The 25,000-nt window shown below is 41.5% G+C and overlaps 1 protein-coding gene across 1 annotated transcript in view; it reads left to right on the top strand.

Annotated features, from left to right (window-relative positions):
- atp1a3a (ATPase Na+/K+ transporting subunit alpha 3a) overlaps nt 1-20,040 on the top strand; it is a 35,399-nt gene extending 15,359 nt beyond the window's left edge. The window contains exons 10-21 of the mRNA XM_027163657.2: nt 135-379; nt 1,947-2,139; nt 4,540-4,852; nt 5,214-5,364; nt 5,549-5,717; nt 6,082-6,236; nt 7,008-7,131; nt 7,452-7,597; nt 18,988-19,118; nt 19,352-19,453; nt 19,634-19,725; nt 19,893-20,040. Coding sequence (XP_027019458.1) covers nt 135-379; nt 1,947-2,139; nt 4,540-4,852; nt 5,214-5,364; nt 5,549-5,717; nt 6,082-6,236; nt 7,008-7,131; nt 7,452-7,597; nt 18,988-19,118; nt 19,352-19,453; nt 19,634-19,725; nt 19,893-19,921 — 1,850 coding nt within the window. The 3' untranslated portion in view covers nt 19,922-20,040. The remainder of the gene's footprint in view (nt 1-134; nt 380-1,946; nt 2,140-4,539; nt 4,853-5,213; nt 5,365-5,548; nt 5,718-6,081; nt 6,237-7,007; nt 7,132-7,451; nt 7,598-18,987; nt 19,119-19,351; nt 19,454-19,633; nt 19,726-19,892) is intronic.
- Nucleotides 20,041-25,000: the final 4,960 nt, after the last annotated feature.

Genomic DNA, 25,000 nt, shown 5'->3' with positions numbered 1-25,000 from the left:
GAGGCAAAATGATTAGTCTCTGCCAGCTGTGCAGTCTATCAGAATACTTGTATGAGATCATCAGTGTTAACTGTATTGAGATCATCAGAGATAACTGTAGGGCTTGGAACTTAAAAGCATTACCTTTGTTTCAGGAACATCCTTTGATAAAACCTCTGTGACCTGGGTGTCTCTGGCCCGTGTGGCTGCACTCTGTAATAGGGCGGTGTTCAAGGCAGGTCAGGAGTCTCTGCCAATTCTCAAACGGGACGTGGCCGGTGACGCTTCTGAATCAGCTCTGCTAAAGTGTATTGAGCTCTCATGTGGCTCGGTCAAAGCCATGAGGGACAAGAACAAGAAGGTGACTGAGATTCCCTTCAACTCCACCAACAAGTACCAGGTGAGGAATTGCTTCAGGGTCAGTGATGAAAGACAACTATGATTCAAGATTTTTAAGGATTGGGATATTTTCAATAACATTTGTCGTTCAGACGTTCAGCTCCGGTATAGGGATATCACGTTACACAAACTGAACCTCTTCACCATTATGTTATATAAGCCATCAGAGCATGGAGCCATTTGGTGTCTGATTGGGAATTTAGAGTATGTACGCCATGTGTTGGTGATTTTTATTTATTAAAGTATTGACTCTATGGACACTTCATCTTTGGGCAATTTTCATTGTAACTTTAATATGTGATGTAATAAATACTGCAGACTGTTAATAGTGGACTAAATCTTTTATTATGATTTATATAAACCTAAGCTGAAGACAACACATGGTTTTTAATAATTACTGTTTTAATTCGTGTTGTAAGGCCATGGGCTGACTGTTTTTTCAGTAAAAAACTATCTAATATACACTCCTGAACAAAATCTTAAGACCAGGGGAAACATTCCAAGTATTTGCATTTTGTGCTGGTGGATCGTAACCAGGATGTAAAATGTCAAAAGAAGAAAAAGGAGCAAGAGTAAAAAAAAAAAACAGAGATTGGCAATTTATTTAAAACTGCATTTAAACTCAAACAGGCTGTTCATCAGCTGATCAAAGGTTTAAGACCATTGCCCAAAAATACCCACAACAGAACTAAAAGCATCAAAAAGGACTCATTAGTGAGTAGCCCCACCGTTCTTGTCATCCACAGTCTGGAACTGACGTCCGTTTTTGTAAACTTCCCTTGCCATCTATCCCCAAACATTGTCAAGGGGATTTAGGTCGATGGAACACACAGGATGGTCCAGAAGTGCAATGTTATTGTCCTGGAAGAAGTCCTTGTTCAGGTGGGTGTTCTGAACGGCAGCGTTCTCCTGTTGAAAGACCCAGTTATTAGCACACAGACGAGGGCCCTCAGTCAAGAGGAATGCCTGCTGTAACATGTCCACATATCCACATGCCAGTATTTTTGGAAGCTCTCAGGACCATCAGGGTTAAATGTTTTCTCGTTCAAGAATAAAACTTTCTTCCATTTTTCAATGTCCCATGTTTGGTGCTCCCATGCAAATTCCAAAGGAGGAAACGTGGGATTAGGCTTTCGAAGTCTTTCTCTCACAGATGTCATCTTATGGGTATTGGGCTGTAGTCAGCATCAGTAATGGCCTTAATTTGGGTCGAGGATTGGCATGTGTCTTCATAGTGCATAAACACTAATTGGAAGTCTGTTCCATAACTGTGAGGCTCTGTAAGAAAAAGCTCTGCCCCCTGCTTGAGACTTTTGTACTTGAGGTACTAACAAATATCCTGCACCTTTTGATCGAAGTAGGCTTGATGGATCATAAAAAACAAAAAGATCTCTCATCTACTGTGGCATGAGACATCAAGTCAACACATATCTCATAAACTCTGCAGCATTGAGAAATTAGAAAACTTGTGTTGTCTTTCTGGATAGATGGGAATGCTGACAGTACTGAAGACTGACATGATGTGATCCAGGTGTTATAACTATTTTGTACATTTATTCCTTTTCCAGCTTTCAGTGCATGAGACGGAGGAGGGTGATGATAACCACTACATGCTGGTGATGAAGGGAGCACCAGAGCGTATTCTGGAACGTTGTTCCACCATCATGGTGCAGGGTAAAGAGCAGCCCATGGATGAGGAGATGAAAGAGGCTTTTCAGAATGCTTATCTGGAGTTGGGAGGACTGGGAGAGAGAGTCCTGGGTGAGTGAGGTCATGATATGATGTTCATGTAGCCAGTGCTTTTAAAAAAGGTTAAGTTAAAGAAATGAATGAAGGTGCTTTCGTGGCAGCTTCCCAGACTATATTTATGATGGATTTTAAAAATGCAAGTCCATCAGAATGATCCTCCTAGCTAGGAAACTGAAGATGATTAATCAGCAGAAACAAGCTGTAGCGATTTTGGCTCGCGAAGCAAGGTAAATATTTATAAGTAACTATAACGTGTTATAGTGACTTCTAAATATTTTAACCTAAGTTGAAATTAACGGTACTGGAATTAAGGTTACGCTTATTTGGTCTGTTCGTCCGGCGAACAGGCCGTGTACCTTTATTGATTCTATGAAGGCGGTATCTTCCCGGCCAAGAAAGATTCGCTTTCCTTTTACTGTATACCGTAATTTAAATTAAATTAACTCAATAGAGCATGTAGTTCAGACCAGATATTGCAGGTACCTTAATTTGTGAACGATACTCAGAGACAATCACTTATTTGGCACAAAAATATGGCATTTAATGAATGAGACAAACACAACATAAACTAACTACACAAACAAACAAAAGAAATAGGGAAAACGAAGATTAAAATAAAATAAAACAAACGAAATTAAAATTGGGGAAAGGGAGGAAGAGACTGGAAAGAAGAAACTAGAGAAAGGAAGGAAAGGAATGGCAAGCTTAGACTCAAAAATTAATCACACCCTAACTGGGAAATTGTCACAGAAACTTAAATTCACCTTAAGATTCAATGAAAGATTCCTACTTGAAATTACGCATCTAAATTGATTGGTAGAGGAAACGGTTACTTGCATTGGCTTACTGCACAAAGAGTCCGGATGCAACAGAGAAATCTCTGAAAAGTCAGTTAGGCTGGGGTCAGACGTTCTTCCAAGTTCTCCTGAAGATCAGAGCAGTTGTCATTCTTGGAAGTGAAGCTTGCTGGAACTTCTTTGAAGGAAGATGGAGTCGTCTCCAAGCTGTTCCGAAAGTCTGACCACGGATTAGTGGTGTTTGTGACAATTTAAAGGTCGGGAACTCCACCCATCTTTGGGGAGATGACCAATACTTTGGTCAGGATTTTGGAGGGAAAAACTCCCTTTGTTTCAGGTGTCTGTGGGCATGGTTTAGCTATCAAACTTTTAGATGACTTTAAAGTTTGATCCAGGGTGTATTAAGATGGTATGGCGCCTTTCATGCTCAAATAAAATACACCAGTGTTTGAAAAACGAGTAACCGATAATTTTGTGGTCATTTGGATACTAAACATGAAGGGCAATGACGGTATAAAGGCAGCAGTACATTATATACACAGATCAGTAATCGAAGGGTAACTGATGTTAATACGATATTGTGTTCTTATAAAGGCAAAGAAACCAAAATGAAACATAAAACAAGATGCACTTTCATTAGGGAAGTAAAAAGAAAACGATAGCTTCGTATACATTCTGACATCAGACCTTAAAGGGGCATACAGCATTAGAACAGGTATACATTAACATGCCATGATCAGTAATTAGAGTGTAACGATGTTAAAAACAATGTTGTTTTCTGACACATGAATAAAATACACCCTTGTCAGGAAATTAAGGAGCAAGTAATTTTAAGTCATGCAAGCCTTAAAAGAAGAACACATTACAAAAAGGGTTATAAGAATGAGAACCTTAGAGTACCTTATCTTCAGGTTTTATTTGTAAAAGGAATGTCTCATTGTGTTGTGTGTGTGTGTGTGTGTGTGTGTGTGTGTGTGTGTGTGTGTGTGTGTGTGTGTGTGTGTTCTGATTGAGGGCCCCAGAGAAGCCGCATGGGGTTATCTGGTCTTTGTGTAGGCTCCAGTCATTCTGGAGCCAGGTGTGTGTGTGTAAAACTGAGTTGCTCATCGGTTAATTGAGGAGTAGATGTTGAAATTTAGGGTGCCTGGGACATGAAATCTAAAATGACCGGTACCAGACGCTACAAAGCCAAAACCTTCCCACTATGCTGCAGAGGTCTGAGTACTTCTGAGCTGTTCTTCGTTTGTGGTGTCACTAGAATTTGTGGTGTGTTTATCCAGTACAGGAGTTTTTCTGCATACTTCTAATTACCAAAAAAAAAAAATTCAATAAGAAAAATCGATTTGTGACTTGTTTGACATTCAAGTTTAAACTCAATTTCCATGCACACAGTCAAGAACAATCTCTCAATGCCTGCTGGTTTAATCCCCACTCTCCGAGCTGATGCTCGACCCCACCCCTGCTGCCACACGGATGTAATCCTCATTCCCAATACAGCATTGTCTTTTTAATCTTGGAAGATTTCTGGATTGACTGGGAATGTGGATTTACTGGGAAACCATCTGTCTGAATTGCCTCTGTCTTGTTTTTTGTCTTGTTGCTCTTCTCCATGCAGGTTTCTGCCATGTGTTTTTGAATAAGGATCAGTACCCCAAAGGCTTTGCTTTCGATACCGATGATGTGAACTTCCAGACAGATAACCTATGCTTTGTGGGTCTGATGTCTATGATCGACCCTCCGCGTGCTGCTGTGCCGGATGCTGTTGGGAAATGCAGATCAGCTGGAATTAAGGTCATCATGGTCACTGGCGACCACCCAATCACAGCCAAGGCCATTGCCAAGGGAGTAGGAATCATCTCTGAAGGCAACGAGACAGTGGAGGACATTGCCGCTCGACTTAATATCCCCGTCAGCCAGGTTAACCCCAGGTACTGTAATCATACACACCAGATTGATACCACATACAAACGGTTTTCTATGAGTTCATTTAGAGCCTCTTTGTGTGTCTATATGTTATTTTTGTTTGACCTACACTGAAACTTCCCTTAGCTACACTTTATATCTTTATGCATGCCGTTGTTCAGGATGAAACTATAAGCTGTGTAACTAATTTACTGTTTATCTAAACTAGAAAAACTCAGGATCAACTTTACAAACATAATGGAATATTTTGGAAGCAGAATTAGGTAGATGTCATATTACTGAAGGTGGATTTTAGGTGGATTTGGAGAAGAAAAAAACATGAAACAATGATCTATTACCCTGACTTTACACTTCACTTTTCATTAGGGATGCAAAAGCATGCGTCATCCACGGTTCGGATCTGAAGGATCTGACTCAAGAGCAGATGGATGATGTTCTGAAGAACCACACTGAGATTGTCTTTGCCAGGACCTCCCCACAACAGAAGCTTATTATCGTAGAGGGCTGCCAGAGACAGGTACACACACAAACACAAGACAAGCACATAAACCCAGTGCAGTATGTAAGTATAAACAAAGAAACTATAGTACAAAATCAAATAAGCTTCTTTTTGAATTATTCCTTTGTTCTGTATTAAAGAATGCTTAACATTGGGCCTGTTTGAAATCTGTATGTATTTATTATGTCACTGGTTGTCTCAGGGTGCCATCGTGGCCGTGACTGGTGATGGTGTAAATGACTCTCCAGCTCTGAAGAAGGCAGACATCGGTGTGGCCATGGGAATCTCAGGCTCTGATGTCTCAAAGCAGGCAGCTGACATGATCCTGTTAGACGACAATTTTGCCTCCATTGTCACTGGTGTGGAAGAGGGTGAGAGAGAAGGAAGGGGAGAGGAGAGGGAAAAGGGAGAGGAGGGAGAAGAGGGTGAGAGCGAGAAGAGAGAGAAGATAGTGAGTGGAGGGAGGAGGGAGAAGAATGTGAGAGGGAGGAAAAGGAGAGGAGGGAGAAGAGGCTGAGAGGGAGAAGTGGGTGAGAGGGAAGAGAAGGAGTGGAGGGAGGAGAGGGAGAGGAGGGACAGTGAGAAGAAGGAGAAGAGGGTGAGAGGGAGTAAAGGGTGAGAGGGAGGAGACCGGGAGGAAGGACAAGCAAGAGAGAGGGAGAAGAAGGAGAAGAGGGAAGTGACCGTTTCATACATATTCATTGTGATACTGAAAGTGTATTTATTTGTCTGCAGGGCGTCTGATCTTCGATAACTTAAAGAAATCGATTGCTTACACCTTGACAAGCAACATTCCTGAAATCACTCCCTTCCTGTTCTTCATCCTGGTTAACATTCCTCTTCCTCTTGGGACCATCACCATTCTGTGCATTGACCTGGGTACTGACATGGTACGACACACACACATCTACAGTGACGGTACTAACAATAGAGTAAATACAGCATTTCTGCAAATGCACACAAACACACATGCACATATACACACATATAAAACACACATATACACACACAAATGCACACATACACATATACACACACATACTGTACACACAAACACACATGCACATATTCACACACAAACACACACACATAAACATACACATATACACACAAACACACACGGACACACATACACACACATAAACATATACACATACATACACATGGACACATACATACACAAACACTCACACACACACATACACACTGTGGTAAGATGGCCGGTGCAGTGGCGAACTGGCAGCAAAAGAAATGGCAAAACTCTCGAAAAATCCAATGAAGTGTCTTTTTATTTATATGAGCCACCATTCTCACACAGGTGTGAAAGAAGCCAAAGCAAAATTTCCATTGAAAAATCAAAATTTACCAAAAAATAAACAAATAAAAAAAACTATTCAAAGTACAACTCAACACTTAACAAAACACAAAAGGGAATAACTAAATTGTTGGCTACTGTTCCAACAAACACCCCTCTCCCCCTCTGCAGCGTTTCCTTTGTCCTTTAATCATCCTGGTCCCCTCCCTTCAGATTCAAATGGGCCAATAATCTCTACATACAATACATTTATAATCCTTGCATTTTTGATCAGATGACTCCTCCCCTTCAGGATGCTATAACACTGGCTTCCTGTTCGCCTCTTATCAGTCTGTCTGCTCTTCAGGTCCCTGCCATCTCCTTGGCCTATGAAGCAGCAGAGAGTGACATCATGAAGCGTCAGCCCCGTAACCCTCTGCGAGACAAACTGGTTAATGAGCGTCTCATCAGCATCGCCTACGGACAGATCGGTTAGCACACTACAACGCTCCACTATACACTCTACACCCCAGAAGTTTATCATTAAATTACCAATACTCTGTCTCTAATAAAGTTCACAGTCAGTAGTGATGGTTAAAGCAGAAATTACTTTTGAAAAATGTGAAGTATCAAAATCGTTAAAAATAATAATAATAAAAAAAATCTCGTCCATTTGATGTGCTGATTTTATCTTATTAAAATATCCTACATGTACATGCTGCACTGTATACTAGAATAATTTCTCCCTGATGAGCTAACAATTACTTGTCCTGATCTTTTCCTGATCTATGTCCTGTCCTGAACTCTTCAGGGATGATTCAGGCTCTAGGAGGTTTCTTTGCCTACTTTGTGATCATGGCTGAGAACGGCTTTTTGCCCTCGGTGCTCGTGGGCATTCGGCTTAACTGGGACGATCGCTCCAACAATGACCTGGAGGACAGCTACGGCCAACAATGGGTTAGTCATCGGTTTAACACTGCAGAAGACGCCCTGTTCTTCACTGCACTCATGTGTTTACTCTTACTTTCTTTTGAGATGAGCAGCCGAGCTTTTTAATCCAAGAACAAATAGACTATTTAATAGTCTGAATATTCTTTCATTAGTTATGTAACACTAGTGTTGTGTTATGGGGTTAAAACTTTTAGCAGTAACATGCCATGGGGTCAGTATTCAGACCTCATAAGTTTTTTCAGTGTCTTCACAGAGGGTTCAATGTTTTTGCTGTTATTATAGTTCACTGACAATATAAATTGTTTTTCAAATTTAAATTAAAATTAAAAATGTATCACAGAAAGTCTGAAATACCTGAATATCAAACCATAAAGCACTAAACTAAATTAATTTTGTTATTTAGTGATAGATTATTTAAATCTCTTATTATTAACAGTAGGTGTATAAACAAGTAGCAGAATCATTTATTAGTTATTCTTCATCAAAATGTGTAAGGATTATTTAATTTAATTTAATAACTGAGGAATATACCACTGCTTATGGAATCACTAAAGGTGGCAACTCTGCCCTTGGTTTTGTATAGATTTTAAACTGATGGAAAAAATTGCCATTAGTCTAATCAATTTAGAGAACTACTCATTACAGAGGGGAGCATCTCCAGTGTGCAGGCTGATGTTAGCATTTTGGCCATTCTCTCGCCTTCTACCAATATAACCATCTCTCTCGTCTGTACATGTCCAAACCTCCTCTTACGGGTCGTGAAGTCAAAGTGACCACTAGGGGATGACACAGAAACAAGCTTCATTTCATCTTTAAAGCATCAAATCCTCTAAAAACATGAAAAAACCTATTTACCTAGTAAAGATTATACTCTCAATATTTTTTTAAGCCCACACACAAAGCATAATATGATTCACAGACTTCATACTATTTTGGACAACATTTTGGACAAAACTGACCTAGGCGCTAGACCGGTTTTTCCCTTACATTTAGACGTATCCCTTTCTTCACTGGGGTGATATATTCCAAAACAAATAATCCACAAAAATCCACACAGGTCCAAGGAACTGAAATCTTTATCCAAAACGCTTTGGTCGTGCCGCAAATATTCCGTTTGTGTTCCGAAAACTGGAAACAGTAGTGCGCCATCATCTTGTTTTGCCGCTCTAACTTCTCATTGGGGTATTCAAAAATTCTTAATTTACGTCATATTTATAGCCCAGGAGCCAACGAATCAAACAAGCCCTCACTTGAGCCAATCGGTGCTTGTATTGCAGAGATAGATGGCTGGGAAGCCAATGATGTCATGACATCATTTTTGGGAACCCGCCTTTGACTGACAATTACTGCACAATTACGGCAATGAAATGGGCCGGGACCTCTACAGCTCTTTAGCCAATAAGCAGACGATTCCAACGATATTCCAACCCCCCTCTCTGCTCCCTGGATCTGCGTGAACAAGCTGAATTCTTGCATAATCCTTGACCTTTTGTCACTCTCACAGCTCAGGGTGTCAAGTTACAGGCCTGTTTTCACACCAGAGTAGTAGAGAGAGAGTCTCTGCTTGTTTTAGGCCTTTTAAACTGAGCATGCAGCCTTTTAATACAAAGTTATACAGTAAACAAGTACACAAAAACTCTGCACCAGACGACCATGTCCGTAGAAAAATATTTTTATTGAAGCCATTTTTGGGTCTTTTGACTTGAATTTTTTTTTGGTGAATGCCAAGACATGTGGCTATGACCCTCAGTTGTTATTTGGTCCCTAACATGTTCCAGAAAAATAAGATTAATCAGTTTATCAGGTAAACAACCCAGGCGGAAATGAAAACCTTCCATTCTAGCCTCTGTAACTTTGTGCCAGTAAGGCCTAGAATCAATCTGAAACTAGTTTGTCAAAGTATGTGGGAGCTGTACCACTTTTTGTTGGGTAGGTCATGTAGGTGAAAAACCTGCAAAAGGGGGCCAAGGCATAAAGGGGTTAATCTAGTCTCTCTGACCTTGTCCCCAAAACAGCTATCCCTGAGCTATCCCACTGATGTGCTCGTTCCTAATCCTGTCCATCCTCATCACTTCTAAAGAAAACCTCAACATCCTCATCTCTGCTACCTCCATCTCTGCCTCATGTCTTTTCCTCACTGCTAGTTTCTAACCCATACAGCAGAGCTGCTCTCACTACAGTCTTCTACACTTCGTTCTTGTTCATATCTTCTTCTCTCCCTTTTAACGGCGTCCAAAAATGTGACGATTTCAAACGATATTTTAAAACAAGCACTCGCTAAGGAAAACTCATTTCAAAAATAAAATGAGCCCATCACTGAGACTGAACCTGCTGTGGACAAGGAGTGTACTGCTGTTCCTGGTGAGGCTGGAACTACCTCAACAGAGTCAACAAACACAGGTACGCATGATAACGCTCCAAGTCAGGAAGCCCAGCATCAAGTCGCAGAGACAGGTGTTCAGTCCCAACAGGCTCAGCTTCAGGACTATAGTAATTGAGGCAGGACAGTGTAGAATTCTTCGGCATGAGGACAATGGTGGTTGTCTTGAAGCATGCAGGAGCTATGGTGATACTCAGGGAAATGTTGAAGATGTCATTGAAGACATCCACTAGCTGTCCTGTATATTCATTGTGCACCAAGCATAGAAGTCGTTCAGAGCATTTCGGCAGGAGGCATTACTGACACTGGCAGGTAAACTTGTCCTGTAGTTCGTGATTGCCCGGATGCCCTTCCACAACCGCCGGGTGTCTGTGTATTGTCTGGGCGTGTGCACACTTTGCTGCTCTTCTTGTCGCATTTCTGTCGGCAGGAGATAAGCCTGTCTAGCTGAATAGCAGCATCCGGAACTCTGTCGCTGAGCCATGTCTCTGTGAAAACAAAGACACAGCAGTTTCTACATTGGTCAGGAGAGCCGGCCGGCTATGGTTTGTTTTTAGCATGGACTCCCGCCTGCTTGCCACACTTCTGCTTTCTTGACACCGCTTATGGGTGGTTTGACCTGGAGAAGAGATAGCTTTAAATACTTAGGTGTGTTTCTAGGAGATGAGGCAACCACAGGGGGGAATTGAAAGGGGGCCATAGACCATGTCAAAGGTCGAATTGGAAAATGGAAATATGGATAACACCAGAATCGTTACACAGAGGGTAACCATGTCTGCAAGCTTTGATACAAGCTGTATTGGTGTGCTGTATCTACTCAAGGAAGAGGGTGGGCAAGAACTGATACAACTCCAAAGCAGGACATTGGCCTTTTTGTCTGCAATTTATACAGAGACTTCTCAACGGTGCAACAACTTCCAGCTGGCCGGCAGCTGCATGCACCTTACCGCACAACGTTGTTTTACTGCAGATGGACAAGCTTCTCTTTCTTATGGACCTTGCAAAGCTGGACCCTAGCAGGTTACCAGCATTTTATATTTCTTTTTAAAGTTTGTGACTTTTTCACACTGCAGAGGGCCAATAGAACCCACTCTCTTTACTGGCTTCTAGTAGAACTGCTAATCCATGAAACACGGTATGACATTTCAAACAGCATCTTTTCCTGGACTTAGCAAAATACTACAGGTATCAAGGGCAATCATTTTGGTGCACCTAGTAAACCTAGCTGGAGCAGAATTTGAGAACAGAGAGGAGGCATGGAGTCGAAAAGGAAGGACATTCTAACAGCTGAGGAAAGAACACTGCAGCGGGGCAGCTACCCCAAACACCAGAGAACCTTTTTACAGCATAACTCTACAGCTCAACCTGAAGGACTACACAAGACATTTCTTGGAAGCTGGAAAATCTATGGTTTTTGATCTCTCACATGCCACAGGGAAAAGTCTTTTTAATAGAACGGTTTTAGATAAGAGTTGACACACCCTGGTGCAATGTACTGAGTCTAAACACAAGTGTAAAACCAGAATGGAGATCGCTGTATAACCCACTATTAACCAAAAGGGCAGGAGACTTACAGTGGAGAGTTCTGCATGGGGCAGTTGCTGTTAATGCTTTTATTTCTGTTTTAAATCCTGAGGTTGGAACAGAATGTCCTTTTTGTTTAAACAGGGTTTCATGCTTTTACACAATGTCAGACTGAAAAAACTATTTATGATTTGACAGTTGAACTCTTTTAATGAAACCTTTTCACTGGAGGCTTTTACCTTTGGTTTTTAAGTATGTTCATAAGAATCGTTCTACTTAATAGACAAAACTTTAAATCATAATGTTACTGCACTTTTCACAGCTTTTGTCAAGAGTGCTGATTTTTGTTTTTTATAATTCTGTGGACGATCTTGCTGCTTTTGAGATGAGATTAGGTGTGCTTTGTGTTCTGCTGATGAAGGAAAAGTCATTTTTATGTGTGTTTAACTTCCACCTGATCTATAACACTTTTATATGTACAGTAAGGTGGTATTGATTTATATGTTGTGTGTTATTTGCATAACGAAATACATGTCTCTCTCTCTCTCTCTCTCTCTTTCTCTCTCTCTCTCTCCCTCTCTCTCTCTCTCTCTCTCTCTCTCTCTCTCTCCCTCTCTCTCTCTCCCTCTCTCTCTCTCCTTTCCTCTCTCTCTCTTTGTGCATGCATGGTGGAAGAGTGAGTGTGGTGTGTGGAGCGAATTTTTTTCCTTAAAACACCTAGGAATAATTTGTGTGTGTGTGTGTGTGTGTGTGTGTGTATTCCAGCATGCCTGTGCGCACAGGCGGGTGTGTGTGTGTGTGTGTGTGTGTGTGTGAGTGTGTGAGCATGTATGAGCAGCATGGTGTCTCCGAGCACAAAGCTGTTTGAGAGTCTGACTCCATTGTCTCTGCCTCCCGCATGATCAGTGCAATCGTTGTGTTTTTGAACCATGTTGATAAAGTGACTAAACTGGCCCAGAAAGGAATTGTCATTAATATTGAGTGTATGCTGGTTTCTCCCCTCAGTTCCGATGCCAAAAAAGTCATGCTGTCAAATGTCCCTCCTTTTATTATTGATGAGGCGTTGGCAAGTACACACACGATCGTTGGAAGGCAACAGGCGGTGTTCCTCCAAGAGGAACTTTTCTCGCTCCTGAGGAAAGGGGCCATAGAGCATGTTCCCCTCCCTGAGCAGGACTCCGGCTTTTACAGCTGATATTTCGTTATTCCCAAGAAGGACAGGGGGCTGCGTCCGATTTTGGACCTTTGGGCTCTGAACTGTACTCCAGGGCATCCGTGTACTGAATTACCTGGACGACTGGCTCATTCTGTTGAAGGCTATGACGGCCAGTCATTGAGATGCTGTGCCTGCCCATGTGAGGTCAATAGGCCTCAGGTTGAACCCAGTGAAGTGTGTGCTTTCTGCTTCTCAGAGAACCACCTTTCTGGGGGTAGTTTGGAACTCCACCACAATCTCTCCCGCTCGGGTGGATTCCATCTTGTCAGCAGTGAAAGCTATTTGGCTAGGCCGAGGCCTCTCTGTCGCCAAACCCATTACAGCTCTGGCTCAGGGGTGAGGGATTTCATCCTCGCAGACATCCCCTCTGGGTTATAAAGGTAGCTCTGCTCCCGCAAGTCCTAGCCACAACCGAGTGTGCCACAACCGAGTCAAACTTCTCCTACTTGTCCCTCATTGGCTCTCTCGATTTTGGTTTACGGACCTAGTCTCCCTCCTGAGCAGCAACCTCTGGTGCATTGAACACTGTCAGGATCCAGTCGGTACAGTGCTGGAGTTCCTGCAGTCTTGATTTTCTCGGGGCCTGTCCCCATCTGCTTTAAAGGTGTATGTGGCTGTCATCGCTGCAAACCAAGAACCTGTCCTTTGGGAATCCTTTGGTAGGCACCCTCTGGTCTCTCACTTTCTGCATGGTGTCAGGTGGCTGAGGCCTTCCTGGGACTTCTCTGTGGTCCTGGAGGGGCTGCTGGAAGCCCCCTTTAAGCCCATGGAGTCAGCCTCTGAGAAGTTTCTGACCCTGAAGTTCTGCTCCTAGCCTTGGCCTCTCTCAAAAGAGTGGGTGATTTGCAGGCCCTGTTGATCTCCCCGCCTGCCTAGAATTTTCCCCTGGCATGTCCAAGGCTATTCTGCACCCTAGGGCAGGATATGTTCCGAAGGTGTCCAGGATGGTGGGTTGTCCAGTCATCCTGCAGGCCTTCTGTCCCCCACCCTATGAGTCAGCGGAATAGGCTTTGCCCAGTAAGGGCCTTAATGACTTATGTCCACCGCTCTAGCTTGTGGCATAACTCCGCCGACCTTTTTGTCTGTTTTGGGGGCCGGAATAGGGGTAATCTGGTTTCCAAACAGTGCCTGGCGCACTGGGCAGTGGAGGCCATTACTCAGGCACTTGCCTCGCCTCTCGGCATCAGGGCTCACTCTACTAGGGGTATTGCCTTGTCCAGTGCCTTGGCCAGGGGTGTCCCCGTTGAAGATATTTGATGGTCGCAGTCTGCTTGTGCTCTCTCATGGCCTATGGCACAGTCATCGACCAGTGCATGGTGGCCTGGGTATTGGCGTTCCCATAGCATCAGCTCTGATGCAGCGATGAGTTCCCTTGAAAGGGAACTACACCAGGTTACGTATGTAACCCGGTTTCCTGAGAAAGGAACAAGAAGCTGCATCGCTGGCCATGCCTTGGGCATCCTCTCGTGCTTCTTTCAGACAATATGCCTTTATATGGACTTTGTCACGTATCCTTCCCAAGCCATTAAATTGGCATGTGTGCACACAGAACTTCAGACACATCTTCCTCACAGAAGCATTCCCATAGCGACAGGCCTGACGCAGGGTTACATATGTAACCTCGTGTAGTTTTTTACACAAACTCAACAATGTTGTTTTAAACTTCTGCAAAGTTTTTAGTTCTTAGAGGTATAGCTTTAATTGAACGGTAAAAATATAGACCGAAATCACACAGAACTTCATTTAGCTTCCCGTAAGCGCCTGTGGGAGTTGGTAGAGGCGCACAATCTCTGTGACATATGGAGGAATTTAAACAAGAAACAGTACACGTGGGCCCACTGCATAGACAACATGCTTACCCTAGCAAGATTAGATTGATTTTATGGTTTTAAGCATCAGCTGAAGTGTTTTATTTTTCCAGTAGGCATCTCGGATCACTGCATGGTTCAGTGCACCATTGCTAAAAAGAATGTAAAACCTAAGAGTGCCTTCTGACATTTTAACACAGCTCTTTTAGCTAATTATAGAGAGCCAAAGCAAAAATCAAAAGCACAAATCAAAGTATTCTGTCAACAGTACATTCTCAGTGTCACAAGAGACATTGCTAGATCTCTAAAAGCTCTGGAGATAGAAATAGTGGAACTTCAGCATTTGGAGGCCACAGGAAATCGAGGGAATTTTGAAGCTCTCAAAAATAAATTGACCAAAATTAATGACTTGTTAGACACTGCAGCACAGGTGGTGCTGGTCTGCACATGCTTTAAAATTGTTAATGAGATGGATGCTCCTTCTATGTTTATCTTCATTTTAGAACAAAGGAATGGACAGAAAAGATTTATGCATGCTGTGCAAACAGAATCAGGGGATCTCGTGTCAGAGCCCACTGAAATTCTCAGACAATTAGCAGACAATTAGCTTCTATGCAAAGCTGTATAGCAGTGAGCGGTCAGGGGCACAGGTAGTGGAGGAGAGTTTCCTCAAGGACTTGCCAAAGCTCTCAGATTCAGTGGCAAGTAAGTGGACAGGGAGCTGACACTGGCTGAGCTTCAGGAGGCTCTTCAAGGCATGGAGAACGGGCGGGCTCCAGGTATAGATGGTCTCCCTGTAGCCTTTCTGGGCAGTAATAGGGCAGGATGTTCTGGAGGTCCTACAGGACAGTGTGAAAGGTGGTCAGCTCCCATCATGCTGCAGATAGAGCTGTCCTGACCCTGTTGCCTAAAAAGGGAGACCTGACCCACCTGAAAAACTGGCGCACGGTGTCACTACTGCGAACTGACTGCAAGCTGCTGTCAAAAGCATTAGCATCGAGACTGACGAAAGTGATCAGATCATTCACCAGGACCAGATGTACTATGTGCCTGGCAGGTCGATTTTTTGACAATATATATCTAATTCGTGACACCTTGGACATCTCCAGGCTATTGTTCTTAAAGACCGGTCTGATTTTCCTAGACGAGGAAAAGGCTTTTGACTGGGTTGAGTATGAATACTTGTGGAAGGTGCTGGAAAGTTTTAGGTTTAGACCATAGCCATGATCAGGGTGTTGTACAGTGAAATTGAGAGTGTACTGAAGGTCAACGGTGGTTTATGTGCCCCTTTTATGTGTACAGAGGGATCAGGCAGGGCTGTTCACTCTCAGGTATGTTGTACTCTCTGTCAGTTGAACCTCTTTAAACCCTTCTGCAAACCTTTTCTGCATTCCTAAGCAAATTAGGACTTGACCTTGTCTGTTTTGACTGCTTATAAAAAATGAAGTATATATGATAGCCTTTTTTTTCACCTTTTTTTTCGAACTTGTTTCCAACATATATTTTGAAAAAAAATGGGTAATATTTGTATAATAAACCTCATTAATATACAGAAATGCCTCATTTTTTAGAAAAAAAAAACAGAAATTTTGAATTATTTTCACTATAGGCACAAAAGTTAATGCGCAATTACAGGCTGGTATATTTCAAAGCCAGGAGATTGTTTTGAAACCATTTTGACCATTTTCAATGTCAGTAAATAATAAAACCTGTTTTTACCAGGTCAAATTGACTTGAATGCGTATAAATCAAAAAATTACATTTGTGAACATTTTACACTTATGTAATGTCTATTTTGCCTACCAGTCTGATGCAATCTGATCACCCAAAAACGTGCTACACACACACACACACACACACCACTCAAAAACATGGCATAATTTCTTGTGAATAAAACTTCCTTTACACCTCTTATGCTTTTTTATTATACTTTTTTATTATTATACTTAATTTATAAACAATAAACCTCATGAAATTATGCCAGGTCAAAGCTGACTGATGCAACTAAATTCATAAATAAGAGAGAGGATACAAATATGATTTGAATATGAATATGGAAACACAATGTGTGTGTGTGTGTGTGTGTGTGTGTGTGTGTGTGTGTGTGTGTGTGTGTGTGTGTGTGTGTGTGTGTGTGAGTGTGTGTGTAAAGCTTGTTGGTAGAAGAAGAAGAGAAGAGAAGATATTGTCCCCAGCTGGAAAAATGCATACAACAAGTGTGAAATATTTACAATATTTATTTAAATAATTTTTTGTTTGTTTGTTTGAGGGCCAATGAATTGCAATGCCCAATGCTTGTGTGTGTGTGTGTGATTGTGGGTGTGTGTGTTTGTGTGTCTGTGTGTATGTGTGTGTGTGTATGTGTGTGTGTGTGTAAAGCTTGTTGGTAGATCAGATTTTACCCCTAGCTGGACAAATGCATATAACAAGTGTGAAATATTTATAAATGAGTCAAAAGGTCAAAAGTGTGACCTATTGCCCCACTAAATGTGGCGGGATCAAATTGACCCCATGCTCTTGAGGAGGAAAGTATTTATTTTATGAACACATAGTTCAATGAAAATAGACAAAATTAAATTTACATGCAAACAACATTTGGAACAATCCTGGTAAATTTCAGGCAAATATGTTGAAGAAAACCCAAGTTTTGACACATTAAACTTTCCAGCGGGGTCAAATTGTCCTGTCTACAGGAGGGTTAAACAAGTTAAGGAGTCATCTCTCTGGTTTTAATATTCCACATGTTATTGCCACCATATGCTTGTCAGCTTACACAGATGACTTGGTAGTCGCGTAAAACACAGTGCAATGCAAAGTTTTTAACTGCCACTTTAAAGGACTTTCAGATTTTACCTTCTGCCAAGGTCAACTGGGGTGAAAGTGAAGCCATTTTAGTTGGGGAGTGGGGAGGTGGGCAACCTTCACTGCCAGGATGCTCAGCGTGGAAAAGAGGCGGATTCAAATACTTGGGTGTCTACCTGGGGAGCAATGAGTTTTTACATAAAAACTGGGTAGGTTCTGTAGAGCATGTGAAAGGCAGACTGAGCAGGTGGAAGCAGTTAGTCTCAAATATGTCCTACAGGGGGCAAACACTGGTCATCGAAAACCTCACCGCGTCGTCACACTAGCACAAGCTAGCCTGCGTTAATCCTCCACCAAACCTGCTGGCGAACATGCAGGCCCTGCTGTTGGATTTCTTCTGGGACAACCTACACTGGATTCCTCAGAGTGTTCTCCATATGTCAAAAGAGGAAGGAGGGCATGGGCTGGTCCAGCTGTCCAGCAGAGCTACAGCATTCTGCCGTTCATTCAGAGACTCCTCACTGGACCAAGAAACTTAGTATGAAGAGCCAGTGGATTGTTATGCACAGTTGCAGGACTAGGACTAGACTCATTTTTCTAGAATCTGGAACGTTTTTAAAAAACAGAACAAAGGTTATCAAACATTACACTGGTTGCTGGAGGAGCCTCTGATGTACGGCAGGTGACTGGACATCTCCAGTGTGACCATCCCTGCACTGTCCAGAACTCTAGTCTCCTCTGGCATTGTGATGCTCCAGGAGCTCCTGAACATCACAGACTTGTCGAGGGCAGAGGACCTGGCATCGTGTATGAGACTGAGGTCCCTGTGTGTTGTCAATCAGCTCCTACACCATTGGAGATCTGCACTAACATCAGAGGACTGCTGGACTATAAACACACAGAGGCTGGTCCTGCAGAAGATGAACCCTTTCCCCAGCTGAACATCGCTCCTGACCTCAACGGGTGTGAGGGCCCCCTCCTGGAGTGCCGGGGTGAAGGGGAGATGGACTTTGGGTCAGTGACAGGGAAGCTGCTCTACAGAGCCTGCGTTAAGGTTTTAAATAAGAAAAAACTGTCCTTTCTGTTCACAGAGAGAAACAGTTTTTCATGCTTTTATTCACTGTTCCGGGTTGCAGTCACTGTTTGTGTTTTTACGGAGCATTTAAAGGTTGTTTTATGTTGATTTTTACTGTTCAGTGTTTTATTTTTGGTTTTAAATACTGAAGCAAAGGTTCAGGTGCCAACTGGTTAACTTTATCCTCGATCAAGCGAAGATGGCAATATACCTGAGCCGGAAAAAACAGATTACACAGAACACTGACTATGAGGCCACAACGATACTAAAAAGGCTGATAAAATTAAGAATTTTAATTAATTTTAATTTTTACATAAGTATGAATGATGTGGATGTGTTTAAATGTGTGTGGTGTTGGGAGAACTAAACTTTGCACCAGAGTTAAACTAATCACTCATGTTTTACTCAATTATGAAACCATCTTAACACATATTTACTTATTTATTTATTCATTTTTTACGTCACCCTGAATTTTTATGATATGTGATATGAAAAAGTCTCTCTCTCTCCCCTTCCCTCTTTCTCTCTCTCTGTCTCTCTCTTCCTCCCCACCCCCACCCCTCTCTGCCCCCCGTCCCCCCTCTCTCTCAGACCTATGAGCAGAGGAAAATCGTGGAGTTCACTAGTCATACAGCTTTCTTTGTGAGCATTGTGGTGGTTCAGTGGGCTGATGTCATAATCTGCAAGACTCGTCGCAACTCTGTGTTCCAGCAGGGCATGAAGTCAGTGTCTCTTCTCCTCCATCCCTCCCTTCACTACCTTTATTTTTCCTACTGTCTATCATAATTTTATCTCATTTTGAAATAAATCCTTTTGCCTGCTGCTCTAAGTCCCTGTTCTCTAAGTCTCTGTTCTCTAAGTCCCTGTTCTTTCTGCAAGAAAATATAAAGTCTCAGATTTTGTGTTTGTCTTTGTTTAAATGTTTTTTAATGTCACATTTTTCCCCTTCACTCAGGAATAAGATTCTGGTCTTTGGCCTTTTTGAAGAGACAGCTTTGGCCGCCTTCCTTTCCTATTGCCCTGGCATGGATGTGGCCCTTAGAATGTACCCACTGAAGTAAGTGACACACACACACACACCCACACACACACACACACAAAATCATCTTTCAATGATTTCTGGAAACACAAACCATGCACTGAAGCTGTGAGTCACTATTTCTCTCTAGTGGTGATGTGTATTGCAAAATGGAGAAAGAATATAGAATATAAATATTTTACTCTCTCTCTCCCTCAGGCCCAGTTGGTGGTTCTGTGCATTTCCATACAGCTTCTTAATCTTTGTTTATGATGAAATTAGAAAACTCATCTTGCGCAGAAACCCAGGAGGTATGGACAACACACACCTACACACACAGAACACACACACGTACACACACACACACACACATACACACACACACACACACACACACACACACACACACACAAACAAAATTATGTTCAATGATATTATAAATGTATTAAACCTTTGTCTGTCTGTCTGTGCTCCACAGGTTGGATTGAAAAGGAGACCTACTATTAAATCTTCATCTTCTTCCTTTACTTTTCATTCTGACCCTATTTGCCCACATAGTTTCTTTCTCTCTCTCTCTCTCTCTCTCTCTCTCTCTCTCTCTCTCTCTCTCTCTCTCTCTCTCTCTCCTAAGAGAATAAGCAAAACCATAATTACACCCTGTCCTATTACCTAATTTCTAGTTATAAAGTAAATTAAGAAAAAGATCCCAATAATGTGTGAAACTCAACAGTTATAGAGAGAATGAGAGAATGCTCTTTTCTCTTCCTTCACACTTTTTTTTTTACTGTGACCGAAACACTACCGCTGATTTTTTGACAGTCTTTTTTTCTCTGTGCTGTTTATTGAAAACATTCAACACTGTCAATGTTGTACTGAATACTAGTGACACTGATGATTCCTGTCGTAATTCAAGTCGTGACCAACTTAGGACACACATGTCCTGTGCACACACTGCCATTTATTTTTACCCCTTAGACGCAATGTTTGTGCTCCTTCGCTCTCTCTTTTATTCTCTCTCCCACCTCCTTCTCTACACACTTCTTGTTTTCTCTGCTGAAATATAAGTGTAATGAAACAACAGCTACTGCCTTTCAGTCATCAAATGAAATGATGAGTCTCTGGTCTATTACTGTAACTTCCCCCAACCCTGCGGCCTCTCTCTTTCTGCCACTGTGTTGTTGTTGTTTTGTTATTTTTCTGTTCAGAGTTGCTCTGAGTGCTGTCTTTTTTCCCTTCTTACATGACAAGCACACTGCCATCCTTCCGATCCCAACCGACACTTTCCCTCACCTCCTCCTGCTCTGACCTAATGTCCCTCTCTGTCTGTATGTTTGTGTGTGATTACCCACAAGTCCCTCCACCTCTCTCACCACTCCCTCTCTCCTTTCAAGAAATGAAGAAAATACAATCTTTGTGTGTTTTAGGAATCCAGTTTCATTCTTTAAAGTAAGTGAGGAAAATATATGAAAAAAAAAAAAAAATAAGGCTATAAGGCTATGTACCTTACCTTCAAAAGAGCAGCAAGAAAATGAAATAAAAAAGAAGAACCTTCTCTTTTTTCAGTTTGGTGTTGATTTGTTTGTGTGTGTGACCTTAATGAATTGCTCAGTTTTAGATAAAAGTATTAAGTACTGTAGTCTGTGTAATTCATAGTGTTTTAGACTTTATATTGTTCACATGTAAATTAGGACCAGGACATGATGATGATGGTGGTGGTGGTGGTGGTGGTGTAGTGATAAACGTAGAATTCAACATCATGGTGTTCTTTCTTTATGTCAAGTTATGTGCTTTATGCTGCAGATGTTTTTTTTCCTTTACAACTGAAAAGAACGGTAGTGAAACATGACGTTAGAGAGAAAGTTGGGAAATTTGCTAGAACGTTTACTTAAAATAAAAAAACATTATTTAAAAAACTGACTTTCACCTGGCATTGTTTGTTCTTTAAAAGGTAGACTACTCACACACACACACACACACACACACACACACACACATTTTTTTTTAATTGAAGGAATATGGCACAATTGTGACTTTTCTTTGTGCCTGAGGTCATCCATAGAACAGATAGATGTTTGAAAGACATCCACAGCCCAGACATTCCACATTAATGTTTCTCTTGTATAATAAGACCAAAATCTAAAATTTTGTTCTATAGTTGGTGCAATTTCAACATCCCCACAGTATCACATGGTGTTGGTGTCGTGTTAAGAGTTAAAGTTTGGACTCTTCAGTGGAAAACTCTCTGTGTTCCATGGGTGATGTATCATGGCTCACCCCGAGCTCTGACCCTGACCTCCAAAGTAGGTAGATATACAGTAATGTAGATCTATAATGTAGATGTGACAACAATGAAGGCTTCTTCCTCATCTTTTGTGAGAACTTTAATAGCTGCTTCAAAACATCCCAATCTCAATTATGATTTTTGTGAAACACCACATTCAAGTTTAATTTAAAGGTACCAACACACTAAGGAAGAAACTCATGCACCTCAATGACAGGGCACCAAAACACACAAGGAGTGATGTACAAGGTCCAGTGCAGTGAGGTGTTTAGAACCCAAGACTGGAGAAACAAAACAACCACTACATAGGAGGATGTACCAACACAGAAGGATCAACACCTCAGGACCAGAATCACCAGTGTATCTTCATCAGAAGGACCAAGGACACACATCTGAGGACAATAAGGTCTATAACTTAGACAGAGAAGACAGATGGTTTGAGAGAGGAGTGAAGGAGGGAAGTCCAGATGGGAGTAGGGTCCAGAAGGAGTATGTCTGCATGGGAAATATTCTCTGAGCAGAGGTGGAGGTCTTCTAAAATGTCTCCTATTTTTCATGCTACCCTTTCATCCATCCACAAGAAGATTAAGGCCTGTGATCAGTCTGTGATCGTTACCCCAATGCTTCAATACTCTCCTTCTCTGGGGTCATTACACCTCGTTCTATTAACAAGAGTATCCAGAGAGGACAGGATCATTGACTCTGACAGATACATTTTTGTGAAATCGTGCTAACTTCCCTCAGACTGATGAAGCTGCTCAAACAAACGGTGAAACATTTCAATCTTAGAAAGAAGACCAGTTCAGCACTGTTCTGGCATATGAAACAGCACAACATAAACACAAACATATTGTTCTTTGTAAGTAACCACAATTAGCTGTAAGTAGGTGGGGATACATCAGTACCTCATAACTGCGTGCATGGTTTCACACAAAACTTCTACAGGACATCTACAAAGCCATGCTACTCTCTTAATTCGCCACTGGAGGGCAATGTTCATAATTATTTCCACATAAAAAATATATCTCAGAAAAAATAGGACTAATGTAAAATTACTTTTAATCCTTAAAACATTACCTTTTGAACCGTTTAACTGAGCCACACCCAAATTTAAATACAATTCAAATATAATATTTACTACTTGAGTATGAGATTTGGCCTAAAATCGGTGTCAAATTATTTAAAAATTATTCAAGAGACTTTCAAGCAACAATGGCACCACATGCTAATCAAATCAAGTAAAGTGGAGTTTGATTCTTTTTATATGTTCATATATGGCTGTTATTGTGCCTTAAACACTAGAAGGAAGGAGACAGCGGTAAAAATACTGTTAGGAATTTTCCAGTTAGACTCAACCAGCATTTCTTTTTTGATGAACAGAGCAGCAATCAACTTCACACATGGATACACACACACGCACACACATACACACACACACACAGGCATACAAACACACACTCACTCACTCATTTTCTACCGCTTTATCTGAACTACCTCTGGTTACGGGGAGCCTGTGCCTATCTCAGGCGTCATCGGGCATCAAGGCACAAACACACACATTAAACAAATTTACCAACATGCCTTTAGGGCACCTCTCTGCAGCATTATAAAGTATGTGCGTGCACACACAGACACACACAGGCACAAACCCACACAGACACAGACACACAGACACACACACACACACACACACACACACACACACACACACACACACACACACACACACACACACACACACACACACAGAGACCACTCCCTTTGTCAGTTGTCCTCCCCCTCCTGTAATCTCTCTGCACCCCCAATTCTCTCTCTCCCTCTCGCTCCACTGTTCTGTGTGATAGAATATCGATCGCTTGCCTTCTCTCAGCAGAAGGGGGGAAAGGGGGGTATATGGTCAGATGTGCTCCAAGGTCGTCTCCCAGGCAACTAGCGGATGGGTCACAGGGTTGCCATGGTGCCTAGGTCGCCAAGGTCACACGCTGGGGGAGGGGGTCATCAGAGTGGCCAGTAATCTTTGGGTGAGTATTAGTGGATATGAGGTTGCTGTGTGTGTGTGTGTGTGTGCGTGTGTGTGTGTGTATGTGTGTGTGTGTGTGTGTGTGTGTGTGTGTGTGTGTGTGTGTGTGTGTGTGTGTGTGTGTGTGTGTGTGTGTGTGTGTGTGTGTGTGTGTGTGTGTGGTGTCAAAGAAACATATTGACATTTACAAACCAAACAGAAAAATAAACTGAAAAAAAAAAGAATCAGTTCAGAATGAATCACAGATTCACATGGAAATTCAATGTCCCCAATTAAAATGCCAAAAATCCAAAAATATTTCAATAGAAAATTGTAGATAGACAGACAGACAAATAGATAGATAGATAGATAGATAGATAGATAGATAGATAGATAGATAGATAGATAGATAGATAGATAGATAGATAGATAGATAGATTGATAGATAGATAGATAGATAGATAGATAGATAGATAGATAGATAGATAGATAGATAGATAGATAGATAGATAGGTTGTAGGTGTGTAATCAGATGTGTTTCTACATCAATACTAAGAGAGAGTCATCACGTTTATGTTGCTATTGAATGGATGTTTCTCACACTGGAGAAGAGAAATCCTTCCTTCAGATGGTGTAAAGATGCTCAACAAGATGATCAGACAATTTCTTTCTGAAATCTCTTATGATAAAGTCAGAACTGTGTTGATGCACGAGGAGTACTGCATGCTGAAATACTCAAATTCCTCTTAATCTCGTCTTTTGAATCTTCTTTACTTTCAGAAATAAAGAAGGAATCGTGCAACAGGTGTCTGTGTAAATGAAATGCTGATATACTGTAGAAAACGTTTAACATTGCAGTTCTGCGGTGTGACCAGTAGATGGTGTCAAAGTACCTCTATCGAGGAATGAAGACAAAACAAGTAATGATTAAAATTTAAAAAAAAATCTAATTTCATCATATTATTTAAAGACTTTATAGTTAGCTCTTAAAGGGGAGTGGAGGGTCGCTGATGTTTTCAAAACTAGATAAACAAAAAATGAAATTAAAAAATGACTAATAAAAGTAAAAAGTCAAAAAATAAAAAGTAATTAAAAAAATGACTCATAAAAAATAAAAAGTCAATAAAAACCCAGTGAGCCCAATGAGGAGTGGAGATACATCAGGTATTTATGCCACATGCTGTATATATAACCTACAGAACAGTTTTCACATAATGCTTAGAAAGATTTATACAACCAATTTAGATGTAAATCAATTCCCAAAACAGATGAAGCTTTAACAATATATATATATATATATATATAT

The sequence above is a fragment of the Tachysurus fulvidraco genome, chromosome 7, assembly GCF_022655615.1.
Source record: "Tachysurus fulvidraco isolate hzauxx_2018 chromosome 7, HZAU_PFXX_2.0, whole genome shotgun sequence".
Taxonomy (NCBI): domain Eukaryota; kingdom Metazoa; phylum Chordata; class Actinopteri; order Siluriformes; family Bagridae; genus Tachysurus; species Tachysurus fulvidraco.
The sequence above is the reverse complement of the archived record's forward strand: the minus strand, read 5'-3'. Positions and strand labels throughout refer to the sequence as shown.